Genomic DNA, 16,162 nt, shown 5'->3' on the forward strand with positions numbered 1-16,162 from the left:
TTTTTAGACTGGTACTTGTACTTAAGTAAAATTTCATTAATGTAATTGTATTTTTACTCGAGTGGAATATTTTAGTACTCTTTCCACCTTTGGAAAGAAGACCATAATGTATATTTTCCTCCATTCAGCTTCTTTGCTGAATTTGTAGACAAGCAATAACTACTGTAGTGAATTTTGCTTTTGCCAACCTAGGGAGGTGAAATAGTACTAAAGTAGTCTAACAATACTACAGAAATTAAATGTAATTATTTGAATGTAAAATAAAACAGTGTCTTCACTGTAATAGTTAAACAAGCTTTGAAGGACTTTTGTAGTTTTAATAAGAAACATTCAAGAGCAGTGAGTGATTTTTCTCTTTTTTTTTCCTCACAATTTATTAATATTAATCAGAGATGGCAGAAGGAATATTTGTTGCTGCTTTAAGTGCCACACCGATCCAATATACTGTTACACACGTATTTTCATTCTCAAATGTTTATGATAATTTAAGAAAGAACTGAAAAGGGTTTACATGAATAATCACCAAGTGCCTGGTAAGGGGGCAGAATGGGGCGCAATAATCGTTTCATCTCAATTACTGCATTTTCATGATCGTTTGAAGCAGAAATCGAAATTGAATTTCGATTAATTGCACAGCCCTACTCACTTGAACACACAGGAAATAACGTCATGCAAGTAGTCAAGTGGTCAAGTGCAAAGACCGCAAGTGTGGGTATGGGTGTGGACAATGCATATGTGTACATGGAGTCACGCGTATAAAAATGCCACAGATCCAAGTCAACGGCACTACATCTGGTCTGGGCAGAATCCAGCATATCATGCCACCAAGTTTGTGACAGCAGCCACTTACATCTTACCAACTGGTTTTCAGGTCCGGAGTTCCTTAGGAAATGTGGTCCTATAGGATGTAGTGTAGAGAAGTCATATGGACTTGTCCAAACAGGAGAGGATGTTGAAATAATGTGTGGGGAAACAATGATAGGGACAGCCAGACGTATTCTGGAGGTGCTTATGATGGCTTTAATGGCAGAAGTCACGCCCACTATGAATTCCCATCCCTTAACCCCAATTTCAACAGATGCAAGTATACCACAAGTGCTCTTAAGTCATTCAGCAAGTGTTGCTTCAACTCTGCCAGAAGGAAATGGACAGAGGAGAGAGATAATATTCACGAAGGAGTGAGTAATATTCAGTAAGTGCAGCGAGTGCCCAATTGGTCTCATAACAAGGACTTTAACCTCATCTGATAGTAAAATTTGTAAGGTTATGGTGCAGTGTTTATTTCTCATTATAAGCTGTTTTTGTTTTTAATAAGTGGTGAAAATGTTATTGCACGACTCTCTAGACCAGGACTATTCAATTGGCGGCCCACCAATCATCTTCGTCCGGCCCGAGGGAGAAGTACGCGCAGGTGGCTTGAATTCTTTTTGCACTAATGAGTTTGTCCAACAGGCAATACTGGCCCGGGCCAGCCAAAAAAGAAAAGCAAGAGAGCCAAGAACAACAACAATCTACCCGAGACTGCAACACCAGCAGCTTTTTTCTGCCGGTGGGACTAAAATTTGTGAGCAGTTGCACTGGCGCGACCACCGTGTTGTTCAACTCATAAGCGCTGCTATTTGTGTTTCATATGAGAAACACAAAACGGCAGACAAAACGAAAGAGAAACCAAGCATTTATCGGCTCGGAGCGCAATGCAAACAGGCCGAGCTCAGAACAGCCTTTACTCTGGAACCAAAGTTGATTTCGCAACACTGTAACTGCACAGTGCTGCGAGATCCAGTGAGAAGTGTTTGAATTCACACAGAATGAATTAAGGTTGCTGCATCTAGTGAGAATCATTCAAATTCTGCTCATAATTCTGTTATAAACAGCGCTGACGTATGTCAGAAAACCAGAAGTAACGCCAACTTAAGCATAGTAGAATGTTATTACAGCATTCATTTCAGGGTTTGTACAACCTTTTGAGAGAGAAATTCAAGCACTTTTCAATGATATTCAAGCATTTTGCACAACCATTTCCAGTATTTTAAAGTACTTATGATCCAATTTGAATGTTATTTTGATGGCCAAAACATACTTTGTATTAAACAAACACTTATGTAAAATTAAAAATACATCAAATCACAATTATAACCAGTATATGGCAATAATAATCTGTATAGTTTATGCATACACAATTTAAAGTTTGTGAAGACTGTTTTAAAATCACCAAAATTAAAAGTTGTTATATATTTCAGAGCCTAATGTTGAAAATATTGGCTTTCTGTTTCTTACTGTAATGTTGAATGGACATAAGTAATATGTAAAACTGAGAGAAAATGTATTTAATAGAGACACCAGTAGCAGTATCGATATCAGTACTTCATTAATATTAGGCTACTTGGTAAAAAGATGTCATTAAACACATATTTAAAATATACTTTATGTTGTTTCTATCCTAATTTGGAGGTTCAATGTGAAATGATGACAATATAAATATATAAATAGGTGATTAATCATAATTAATTACAGAAAAATGTGATATTTTTTTTTTATTGATTGACAGACAGCACTAATGATAACCTATTATAGATGTTGGTAATATTAGTTCATTTTAGTGAATATGCATTTCAATTGAATTGTATAGGCCCCCCTAGAAAGAGATCGGGACGGCCCCCACCCCCTTGGCCCCCTTCAAATTTTCAGTTCGATAATCTGTCTCTCATATGAATCTAATTGAATAGCCCTGCTCTAGACTGTAACCGGGAGTTAAAAAAGTCATAGAAGAAGAGACTGTGATCGGCATTTAAAGTTTGCTTTCAATCCTTGTGGCAGTATGCCACAAAAAATTTTTCTGAAAACAACTAATATTTCATTTGTGTTAGTTTGATTAAAGAGGGTCGATACTGATGTGTTTAAAGGCTGACGATCTGTTCGGAAATCCATCACAATCTGATTGCTAATAGCTGATAGTGAATGTTTAAAGTGCATATTGCAGGTTAGAGGCTCCAGTGAATTGATGTATAGAGAAATAATGTAGAAACCAGATTTTCTTTAAAATATACTTCAAAATACGCTATTAAGGCTTCTGGAGTCCTTTTTGTGAGAGAATTTTACTTCTGCATCTGAAAAACTACCAAAACCGGCAGTGACGTAACAAGAGGGAGAGCTGTCAATGTAAACCATAGGAAAACAATGGATCACAATGACCATTCGGATGTGGAGAACATTTTAAATGTTTATTTACACTCGTATGATGAACCACAGACACAATTATGAGCCTGCTATGTGGCCAAGAGAGCAGGGACATGCCAGGATTAAACAAAACAACGGTCAGAGGAGACAAATTAAGTGGTGGTGTGAGGAGAACAGGGCAGGCGTCTTGGTGAGAGATCAGTGTGATATCTAATCAGGCAAAAGTATAGCATTGGTCATCTATAAGTACTGATACTACTTACCAGTAACAAACTAATAATCGCTGGTCAAGCGTGTCACACTCGTTATTATCCGATGCTAACCTTATGTGATATAGGGAGTTCTTATCACCGCGCGCGAGAGAGAGTTAAACAGCTTTTTATTGCATCATATGCTTATGTGGGAAATGCCCCCATACTTGATGTCTCTGACTCTGCACCCAGGCTTTGAGGCTTGATGTCTGAAATGATAGGTTCTACAGATTGCACTTCAGGCAGGGACATAGACCTCTCCAGGCCAGCAGACATGAGTATGTTTAGGGTAGAGATAATTTATTTCTCTGAGCTAAATACTTGCATGTACAAATAAATAGTAAAATTAAGATTTGAATAGCAAAATAATCTGAAAATTTTTGCTAATAATTAGTTCATATGTAGATGTACCAAACATATACTACTGAAAGAAAAATATTTTCAGTGTGGGTATCACTCTAATATGTTACATTAGAGGTGGTTAATAACAGCTGGCCTCCACTGCTTCAGACCTTCACACACCCTCATGTCATGCAACGTCTCCCAAAGCCCTATAAACACACATAATAAATTACACAAATTAGCTGTGCAAACAATGTCTCTAAGCTGTAACTAGACCTGATGGTTATAATATTAACAAACTGAGGTTAACTGACCAGTTATGCCTTCTCATATGGTACCGTTTTTACACGGTTCTTAAAACTATATTGCTAATGCTTACAAGCTAGCTATGGTGCTTTACATCAACATTTACACATCTTGTTGTGTCCCAATATTTAAATAAATATGTTCACTGATTTGGTAGTTATCAAAATGTAAAAAGCAAGACTTACGGTGCACAGTTCACATTTCCGCCGAACTGCATCTCTGACGGCTTCGGACGAACCACAGGCTGACGGCGGACCCGATGAAGGTGCAGTGTGCACCGAAGGAACTGCACCAGCTCTGAGCCTCACTTGGTTCTTGCTTCGGCATCCCAAATTTAAACTGCATCAAATCGCCGGGATAATAATCCTCCGGTGTAAAGTGAACGCGTTTTTCGAAGCAGATGTATTAGTGTAGGCCCGTCTCTTCACCAGCACAAATGCACCCAGATACGGAAGATAGCACCGTTCTTTTTAATGTAAGTAAACCCATGGACACGATGTCCTGACAGGCTAGAGTTTGTGCAGCCTCCACAAACACAATAATTTACCATGACAATGATCAATTGAAATAAAAAATAACTACCGAAAACACATTGACTCAGGACTGCTCCTACTGAATAGCAACAGAGCTTGGCGAACGAGTTCCTCTTGCGATGTCATATGACTCAGTGTAAAAAAAAAAAGCTATTTTTGAGAGCTGTCAAGGAAACCGACACTTTGTCTTCCAAATTTGTGCACTTGCGTCTTGTAAAACATTTTAAAAACGTGCATTAACTGTTGTATAGTATTTTAATACAAGGATATATATTTATCTCTATTTTTTTTTAACCTGCAATATGCACTTTAAGTGTGGACGATGTATGTTATTTGTGATATTTTGGAATCACCATGTTATTTCTACCTTTGTGTTTTCCTTTTTAGTTTTACAGAAAAACCAAGTAAAGTGTGCATCGCATGTGCGAACGTTTGATGGTAGGTTATTTCCGTTAACTATCTGTCAACACTTCGGTTCAGAACACCACTGCCAGAGCATAATAACTACAGAACATTGCCTATATCAGCTACATCAGGATTAGAGCTGTAACTATCGATTGTTTTGGTAATCGAGTAATCTGTGAATTATGCTGATGATTGAGTAATTGGATAATTATAATTATTATAAGTTAACAATAGCCTTTAAAATGACTTAAGTACATATATAATAGCAATGAGGCAATAATAATTAGTTCAAATAAAGTATCAAAAGCAAGTAGTCATATGGTTTTATTGAACAAAACTGTTCAAATACATAATTTATAAACAGTAAAGCTAATGTACATTATGCATTATAACAAATGGCTGCAGAGGGTGTCAACGGCCTGACAATTGTTTTTTTTTTTAAACTTCAATATTTGTTTAATCCTTGTTTAATATTGAGTCAACAAACATTTAATTAAAATGTTTAAATTAAATTAAACTTTAATATTTGACCATTTCTTTACGACAGAAATGCTGCAGGCACTGTTATTTGTTGAATATGTGGACATCAAAATGTGTAAACTCAGGGTGAGGGTTTAAACTTTTATTTTGAAATTGCGATGAACAGTTGGCATATAGAGATGTACTGATGTATTCTCCCGTGTTTGCGTAGGGCTATAAATGATTTACCTTACAAATCTGATGAAATAGCACACATTGGGTTCCCAGATAAACTTTATTATAAACCCAAACTCACAATCACATGCAGAGATAGAGTTTAAGACACTATCCGGTATTTCGCTGATTACTCGACACAGGCAAAATGCAATCGAGGATCTTTTTAAAATTGAATACTCGAATGGAATCGAGGAATCGTTACAGCCCAATCAGGATGCACCACTTCCTGAATTACCACGCTTAATAATACTTAAGAATGCACCAAAATTAAAATTTTTTGCTGAAGCCGAACTAAATTAAACACTGGGCTGAAAGCCGAAGGCCAATTACCGAACACGGTTTTTCTTGTTTTTCCCCCCATGTATTTTGCCAATTTTTTTTTTCACCATTGCATAAATTAAATGGCCAAAATTTACTTTTTACACTTTATTTTTGTTTATTTAATAAATAAACAAATAAATGCAGCCTTGCTGAGCAAAGGAGAATGTTTTAATAAACGGTAATGTTTTAATAAATCACTTAGGTATGGCTTCTCCTACCATTGCTATGCTGATGACACACAACTCTATCTTTCATTCAAACCAGATGATCCATCGGTAGCTGCACGGATCTCAGGCTGCCTGGCGGATATCTCTGCATGGATGAAGGAACACCATCTACAGCTCAATCTAGCAAAGACTGAGTTCCTTGTCTTTCCTGCCTCTCCAACTTTACAACATGACTTCTCCATCTAGTTAAGTTCATCAACAATTACCCATAGACTTCAGCAAGTAATCTTGGTGTAATCTTTGATGACCAATTGACTTTTAAAGACCACATAGCTAAAACTGCTCGATCTTGCAGGTTTGCATTGCTAGGCCTGTCGCAATAGTCGATAAATCGATTAATCGCACGATAAAAAAAATGACCTCGATAATTTTTCCGGCCGCGATAATTTCATTTGCATACTTGTTTGTTATCCGCGACTGAATGACAACTCTCGTTTCCTTAGCGTAGGAGAAGCGAACCCTCTTGTCAGTTGCATTGTCTTTTGTGTGGGGAGGCGGCGCTTGTCAGTCACATGGACTTCTGAATTTCTAACTTCGATAAGATACCTTGAAAAATATCGATATTCTATACTATTTTCGATACCACAGAGAAAAAAAAACTACCACACTATTAAGGAGGAATTTTTTTTTTAATTTAAAAATAAATATAGTCTAGAACATGACAATGAGGTATATGCATATGTGCACTGCTACAGCCCTGTTCAGCTTCTTAACTTCATTTGAGTTTGAGCTTCATATAGGCTATTTGATGTTCAAATACAACTGCGTAGGTCGTAAACTTTTTTGTTTCTTTTTAGACCACACTTTTAAAATTAACTAACTAATCTTAGAACTTAAGTTAATGGTAAAAGATATTTGTTAAAATTAATTTGTTACGTGATCCGAGCTGCCCAAAACATAAGAAGTCATGCTAATAGAGTAATGGCTTGCCCTGTGAGGCGCTTTGAGATCCGTTTGCGTCCTCAGTATGAAAGTTTACGGTCATATCCTTATCTGTAAATGTCACAAATTCACACGAGCATTTCCATTTATGCCTAAAAGTCCATTCTGGCAGTCTGTGGTAAGTTTAAATCTTTACTGAATGAGCATGTCAGACTGGATCACAGAACACAGACAGGGAGACAATTAATACTCAGTCAGCGCAAAAACATTCATGTCGGTCGTTGAATGTTAAATTTATTTTTAAATACAACATGTAGTGCACGCATTTATGAAGGGTAGGAACTGTATGGCTGTGATGGTGGCAGATTTTTTCCCACCGCCGGTGGTGCGGTGTTTTATATATAAATAAATGAGGCTCAAACATTATCCACAAACGTGCGTCTTTAGCAATTCCGTCGGTGAACAAGCAGCCTACAAAACGCTAAAATAAATCAACGAAATAATACATTTAAATAAGAAAGTAGCCTAAATAAGAGTTAAATGGGCTACTAAACAAACATTCGTTGCAAAAAAAACAACAACAACCTCCACAGCTGATCAGAATTACTGACCGAGTTCTCTTTCTCTTCCCCGTTGCACAGCTGCTGTTTTTAATAGCAAGGTAATTACATTTATTTTCGTTTATTTATTTTATAAAGTTAATTTAGGAATATATTTGGAACATGTTTTATTTGTGAAATTCAAGTTTTTGTTTTTTAAAGTAACGACAAAGCGGCCAACAGCAGAGAGATCAATTTAGCCTTCTCAAATCATCACGATTTAAATTAAAATCCTTAGATATATATAAAAAAAAAAAAAAAAAAAAAAAAAAAAAAAAAACTGAAAGCATATCACAATATTAGTTTAATCATTTAACTTAGATAAATGTGTACAAATAGGCGCAAATCCAATCGTTTGTGCAGAGAATGAAAGCTTTGCAGGACATGAGGTGCAAGCTCCACGTGAAACTTTATTTTTGCTCATAAATGTTAGAGTAATAAATTTACTTTAAATTATTACTTCACAACTGTAAAACGTAATAATTCAAATAGAAAACAAAACTCTTTTATTAGATATAGGCTAATCCATAAAGATGCATTTAGGCTTTAAAAGCGATTCCGAGCAGAAGGCGAGTTAGGATCATCAACTTCTTTGCGACACTGACTCAGAAAATACTACTTTATTAATAAATAATTTGAATATCTCCTTACTTTCCCCCCGCCACATTCATGGTAATTACTTTAGCTGGGGTTTTGCGGCCAGTTTAGCCTTACTGCGTGCATCTGAACGTGGAACTCTGCTGAAGACAGTTGCGCTCGCTGCTGTTGCTGCTGTTGGCGGGACACTAAACACCTCCACGGCAGAATAAATGGCAGAAACACTGTATTTTATGCTTGTTAGTGTGTTATTCTTAAGATAATTTGTCTTTTCTCTTTATTACGACAGGTCAATTATTGTAAATTGTTAAGCACTGTGTTTTCATAGCATTCAAAATGTGGAATTGTGTGATTTTAAAAAATAAATTTTGCGAAATTAGTGGTGTTAGCGCCTTTTAATAGCACTGCTCTGTAACAACTCTTACATATTGGCTTGTTTGTGTACTTCGGCTTTCCATGTTCATTTGTTTCATATCCGAAATATTTCCAGCACTCCTGCTGTGTTCTTTATCAAACAAAGCCGGTCGCGGGGTCCTGCGCTCACCTTTCTATTGAACGAGACGAGACAGATACTGCGGTCACGTGTGGTGTAGAAGTGAAAGTGACATCTCGGCTAGTATAGATACTTCGGGAAATTAGTATTGGTATCGTTCAGATATTTCAGTATCGTGACCGTGAATGACCGTGGTGAACCACTTAACCTGAGCGAGCCGGTATGTCGCATTTGTTGTAAAACTGTATCGACTAAAACTGGTAACACAACAAACATGCACATGCACCTAAAACACAATCATCCGTTGCAGTTTTCCCAGATGGGAAGAAAAAAAAAGCTGCAACAGAATTATTTTTCAAAAGTTTTTTGCATATGGCTTGAGGGTTTTTTTTTTTTTTTTTTGTTTACAAAGGTCCTAACAAGCAGTTTTGTTTACATCCATTTTATTCATTGTTTTTGGTTGTTTTGTTCATTGTTATTGTGGATATTTAAAATGTTTTCCATTTTCAGTACTAAATAGTCTAAAAATAAACGTTTTTGAATTTTGAAAGGCGTATGTGCATTATTATGCCATTATCATTATTCTAGATGAAAATGGTCTCAGATTGACAATATTATCGTTTATCGCGATAATTTCCTGGACAATTTATCGTCCAGCAAAATTTGTTATCGTGACAGGCCTATGCATTGCACAACATCAGAAAGATCAGGTCCTTCCTAACAGAGCATGCTGCACAACTCCTCGTGCAGGCCCTGGTCATTTCCAGGCCGGACTACTGCAATGCTCTTTTAGCCGGTCTTCCAGCATGTACAATCAGACCTCTACAAATGATTCAGAATGCAGCAGCACAACTGGTCTTCAATGAGCCCAAAAAGGCCCATGTCACACCTCTTTTCATATCCCTGCACTGGCTACCGGTTACAGCTCGCATCAAATTCAAGACACTGATGCTGGCATATAGGACAGCCACCGACTCATCACCTGCTTGCCTCCATTCACTACTTCGAATCTACACTCCCTCCAGAAGTCTGAGATCCTCTAGTGAAAGACGCCTCATTGTACCACCACAGAGAGGCATGAAATCACTTTCCAGAACATTCTCGTTCAACGTTCCTGCCTGGTGGAATGATCTTCCCACCCCTATCCGGAATGCAGACTCCTTAACAGCTTTCAAGCGACTGCTGAAAACTACTGAAATCTTTTTCGACACAATTTGACTCAATAATAAAAAATAAAAAAACTTTGCTCTCCTCTCTTTCTTGATCTTCCCTTTCTAGCCTGTACTCATCTAACAACGCCTGATATATGGTATTTTTGAGCACTTCCTATGTTGATCTGCCTCCTTAGGACGAATCACTTGTTGTATTCCCAATTGTAAGTTGCTTTGGATAAGACATCTGCTAAATGAATAAATGTAAAATGTAAATGTATTAATAGAGCTATTGTAATGATTATCATCATTATTTTTGTCTTACTTTTTTCTTTTTTACAGAACAACAGCCAAATTACAATGCTAACATTTATGAATGCTGACATTTATTTTGACAGAAACCCACAAGAAGATTTCAGTACTACTTTTGGCTGACAGCAGCAGATTTATGAATGATTCTCATTACGCTAAACAGCGCAGATTTTCCTCGCGCTTAAGACTTTGAACCCTGGCTAACGAGCTGGTGCAGAGCTGTCAGAATACATACAATTCGTACATGTATTAGACAACATAATGTTCTGTAGTGCATTTACTAATGGTTTAAGGCCATTTGCGATTTCAGTCATCATACTAGCAACAAACAACCTTTTGTCTTCTCATAGAAGACATGAGATGCGGTTCTAAACAGTCTCTCACTGTCTGTGCTGTCTTTCTCAGACAGTTTTAAATGCTTCCACACTGCCGACATGTTTGCTGCATTAGTGCGCATCTCTATTTGATCGCATCACGTAATTTTTTAGTATAATTTATTCTTTTAATTATTTTCACTATTTTAGGCCGAATAATTTCGGATACCAAATTCATTAGTTAATGTACAGTGGGCAGTTAGCCTGCTGACTGGGAAAAGTGCTAGCTCTCCCTATGAGAGAATTCATCATTTGATGCACATGGAAAGACACAGTCAAGGTTTAATTAACAAAAAAATGCCCTCACCTTTACTAACGCTTTGTATTTTTCTTTCAGCTGCTGGTACAGGATGCTGTATTTCTCCACAGGTATAAGGGAGAGGGTGCTCTTAAATTCACTGGTCCTGCTCTTCATTGCCCAACGTGATAGTTTAGGCAAAAGTTTAGTATAGAGCCAGGAGAGTTTAGGGTAAGCTACCCCATCACTGCACCACTGCTCAGGCGTCATAGCATGAAGAGACAACAACCTGTAAACATGAATTAGCAAAATAAGTTGTTGACACATTCATGAACAAACTATGTTTCAAATAAAAATGTACACACAATGTTGTTCTAAATTAAAATTAAGCATCTAAATCATTCACAACGTCATACACTAGCAAGGAAATGTAGCAAAAAAAAAATCAACATTTTTCAATAATGTTCACTTTCATGAGATCGGGTTGGTTCATTCATACAGACATGTAGGCCTATTCAAGCAGATGTTTTAATCTGCTGAATAAATAAAATATTTCAAGTCTCTCCCTTGTAAGTAACAGCTGTCAGTCCCACACAGTAAGTGTGAATCCAGCCATAATGTGCATTTCTATTGATTGTATTGTAACACTGCCATGTAATTTTTTTTTCTTTTTTTCTTGTTTCCTTTCTTTTTTATTAATTTATTGTTATTATTTTCTTTCTTTATTTATTTTTTGTAAAGTATTAATTATGAGAAAATTTTTGAACAAAATATTGAAAGATTAACAGCAGAAGTTACTGTTATTACTTATTAAGAGTCTAACTAAAGAATTCATTAACTGATAAGAAAATAATACATAAATTAAAAAATAATCAACAGATCAGTCAACTAATCGAAAAAATAATTGATAGAGTCAACAATAAAAATAGTCGTTAGCTGCAGCTCTACTTGAAAGTCATTGAAAGTGTTTGAATTTTTCTCTCAAAAGGTTGTACAAACCCTAAAATGAATAATGTAATAACGTTCGACTATTTCTGCCAGAAAACCATGGTTAAGTTGGCATTACTTCTGGTTTTCTGACATACGTCAACGCTGTTTATAACAGAATTCTGAGCAGAATTTGAATGATTCTCACTAGATCTCACAGGAACCTTGAATGTGACCTGTGTATGCTGTTTTATTCCTTTTTCGAATTGCCTGAAAAACCACCTCATGCGAGCAAAAAACTTTTTTACGATATATGGGAGTTTTTGCACAACTGGCGCTTTTCCATTAGGCGTATTCTCAAATTTACAATTTCAATTTGCGCAAATTAAAGGTAATGGAAGCGCAGCTACTGTGCAGTTACAGTGTTGTGAAATTGACTTTGGTTCCTGAGTAAGGCTGTCCTGAGCTCTGTTTGTGTTGTAGTCCAAAGTAGCGCACTTTTGTTTCTCTTTCATTTCGTTTAGCCATTTTATGCTTCTCGTGAAACAGAAATGGCATCCCTTATGAGTTGAACACTGCGATGGTCGCACCGGCAGAAAAAATGTGACCATTTGGTCGCAGTCTAGACCCCTGCAAGCTCGTCAACTTTGTCGTCTATTGATGTTGCGGTCTCCGGTAGATTGTTGTTCTTGTGTCTCTTGCTTTTCTTTTTTGGCTGGCCCGGGCCTGTATTGAGTGTACCTCTCCCTCGGGCTGGATGAAGATGACTGGAGGACCGCCAATTAAATAGCCCTGCTCTAAAGCATCTAGGATATTTTAATTCATAACTACAAAACCTGCTTAAAGACCCATTAAAATTGATTTACAGGCAGGGTTTTTCCTGTATTTACATATTTCCTACTGAAACTGGAAACTAAAGTAATAATTACGGATAAACCAAAGTGTTAATTTTTTTTCATCATATCTCTTGAGTTTGAGTCTGTTGAGCTAAATATAACCAAGTAAATAAAAACAGGTCAAAACTCCCATGTACTCATTGAACAATTTTTCCATTTTTAGGTGTTTAAAATTTCATACAAAGACAACACTGTACAGTTAATTAGCGTGATGATATTCTATGTATTCTGTTTTTAATTTCCATCCAAGTAGATACTTACCATTCCTCTGGCTTTAGCTGCAGCTGGATTTGATAAATATTACTGATTTTGACAGTAACTTGTCCCACACCAGTCTCTTCAAAAGGGATAAATGTTACTGCATGTCCAACAATATCTTTGAAAGAAAAAAGAAAATAAGTTTAAAGCCAACGAGAAAAAATTATATATCCAAATGGTTTATCCAAAAGGATTTAGCCAACATATTCAAATAATTTCGCGCTGTTTCTCACCTTTTATGATAGCCTCTTTGTATAGACACTCTCCTGTCTTGTTTACTTTGGGAATAATAGTTCTGACTCCAACACACCAGTGTCCTGCAGTTTCATGATCCTTATCCACAATATCAGCGTGAAGAAACGTAGAAATATCAGAAATCTTAATACTGGTCCCCAGAAGAGAAGATAAAATCTGAATTAATTCCACAGTGTCCACGTCCCTGTACTCCGTCTCAGTTACGCCACACAGTCTTTTATTTACTACATGTGGCTTCTTGATCCAGACGTCAACAGCGGACCACAAGCTATCTGCGCTGCGCATATCTGCCATGTTTATTTCAGAAAGCTGCGACATGCTTTCGACCTGAGTAAAATATATAAAAACAGCACAACAAAGTATCGTCCTCTACAAACGACAAGCGCAACTTGTCCTCCTCCTCCTCCTTCTTCTTCTTCTTCTTCTTCTTCTTCTTTGTTGTTTAATGGCGGTCGGCAACCAACGTTAAGGCGCATTACCGCCACCTACTATACTGGAGTGTGGGCCTGAGTCAAATACCTCCCAAATAACACAAAACTAAATTAAAGCTGCAAGCAGCATTTAGCGGGGTTCGAGCATTTAAGGCCTTTTTTGTATTTTATGCTGTGGGGGTGTAGGCCAACATGAAATAAATGGCTGAGACCAGAACGCATCCACGATGGAGAATACGCTCACAAACAGAAGCATACACAGAAATGAAATTTAACTATTATGTTCTTTAAGCATGATTACACACACAGACACATTCACACATATTTTGTTGCACATAAGAGTTTTGTATAAGAAATTAAAGGTGACAAAATGCTCAAGTCTTGTCTTTTTAAGATTTGATATATCATTGGCATGTTTCACTGTAGGGGTGGGCGATTTGGTAAAAATATCATATCACGATTTTTTCAAGAAATATCACGATTCACGATTTTATCACGATTCTTTGTCATGTTGGTTTTACTTTTTTACAAGTTGTCTGAGTAGTACAGCCAAATTAATTTTTCTATTTTAAAACCAAAACCTTACAAGGTAACAAAATATAAAATAAAAATAATGGCAGATATTTAAGCCAAAGTGGGCGAAGACAAAAAAATCTTTGTCATTATTTTCTTTGTTTTTAAAAAATAAGAACAAAGATAAGCTACATGTTACATGTTACATACTATACAAATAAAACAAACAGTGCTTTAATTTTCAGGTACAGTCCATGTATTTATCAGTAGCATTCAAGAAATTTAATTAACAAATATAAAAATAAAACACTACATAAATTATACATAGAAGCAACATTTAAAGCAACTGTATTGAAGTTCTTCAGTCAAGAGCAGTGAGTGATTTTCCTTTGTGTTTTGTTTTATTAGTGTATCATCACCCAAAAATGACAATTCTGTCATCATTTACTCACTCTCGCATTTTTTTAAGCATAAAACATGCTGAACATAAAACTTATTTTGAATAATGTGGGTAACCAAACAGTTGCTGGGTCCCCAGTTACTTCCATATATTTTATTTATTTATTTTAAGTCAGTGAGGACCAGCTACTGTTACCCACATTCTTCAAAATATCTTCTTTTGTGTTAAGCACAAGAAAAAAATTAATAGAGATTTAGGACATGTGAGTGACAACATTTTTGGGTGTACTGTCCCTTTAATGACAATCGACAGCATGTTTAGCTCTGTCGCAGAGCTGCACGCATCTATACAGGCGCGCATCTGTTTTTCTCTTAACTGTTTACTTTCACTTTAGACAACCGTCTGTGTTTATATGTAATCCTTGCGTGTTTTTGACAGTATAAGCAAATTAAACGCCAAAGATAGCTCAGTTTAGTAATCAGGTGCTGTTTGACAGATTTTAGCGCACGTGCTTCAGGTTTACCCAGCAAACACAAAACGTTTTTACAACTTTCCACAACGTTGTATTTTGGTTGCAATTAGGTAATGTTGTAGTACAACGTTTTAAAAACGTTTTTAAAACGTTTTTTAAAATAAAAAAATAACGTGACCAAAATAAAACGTTTTAGAAACGTTGTAAAAATACCAAACTGGAACGTTTTCTTTAGGTAGTCAAAAAAACGTAAATATCACGTTTGTCTACTACGAAAATAAAACCAGACCAAACAGCAACTTTCGAGGGACGTTTTATCCAGGTGTTAAAATAACGTAATATGCACGTTGGAATAAGACGTTTTAGAAACGTTGTAAAAATACCAAACTGGAACGTTTTCTTTAGGTAGTCAAAAAAACGTAAATATCACGTTTGTTTACTACGAAAATAAAACCAGACCAAACTGCAACTTTCGAGGGACGTTTTATCCAGGTGTTAAAATAACGTAATATGCACGTTGGAATAGACGTTTTAAAAACGTTATGAAAATACCCAAATACCACCTTGCAAAAAACCTCTGTGTAAAAATATCAGTAAAATAAAAATAACAGCAATTCAGTGACTGAGTAATAGTAAAGACAAATCCCCACATATAAAATTATGACAGTAAATTACTACCGTGCCACAACTGTACGTTTGTTTTTAATGTGTTAAATAAAGACAGAAAGAAAGAAAGAAAGAAAGAAAGAAAGAAAGAAAGAAAGAAAGAAAGAAAGAAAGAAAGAAAGAAAGAAATATTCTAAAGCTATTCCATTTACAGTTTGATACCTACATTTGGCCTATCCACTTACACAAAAAGTCATCATGTTTCAGGAAATTTCTTCTATCATTCTGATAATTCAATCCATCTGTATGTAACGTTGTACTTCATGTATGTATTTATGTAAACGCTGCATTTTTAGGGGCCGTTCACATGTCGCGCCTAAAAACGCGTGGAAAACGCTAGACGCGCCGCTTTCTTCCTTGTCAACAAAGCGCTCGCTTGCTCTCCGGAAGCGTCTGCCGTTTCTAAAGCAATCATCAGCTGCGCTCTAGCTCCAAGCTGC

General features: G+C 36.3%; 1 protein-coding gene across 1 annotated transcript in view; it reads right to left on the reverse strand.

Annotated features, from left to right (window-relative positions):
* Window positions 1–13,639, reverse strand: part of trmt44 (tRNA methyltransferase 44 homolog) — a 116,538-nt gene extending 102,899 nt beyond the window's left edge. The window contains exons 1-3 of the mRNA XM_073836877.1: window positions 13,219–13,639; window positions 12,989–13,103; window positions 10,974–11,193 (exon numbers count right to left, since the gene is read on the reverse strand). Coding sequence (XP_073692978.1) covers window positions 10,974–11,193; window positions 12,989–13,103; window positions 13,219–13,558 — 675 coding nt within the window. The 5' untranslated portion in view covers window positions 13,559–13,639. The remainder of the gene's footprint in view (window positions 1–10,973; window positions 11,194–12,988; window positions 13,104–13,218) is intronic.
* Window positions 13,640–16,162: the final 2,523 nt, after the last annotated feature.

This window comes from Garra rufa, chromosome 3, assembly GCF_049309525.1.
Source record: "Garra rufa chromosome 3, GarRuf1.0, whole genome shotgun sequence".
Lineage (NCBI taxonomy): Eukaryota > Metazoa > Chordata > Actinopteri > Cypriniformes > Cyprinidae > Garra > Garra rufa.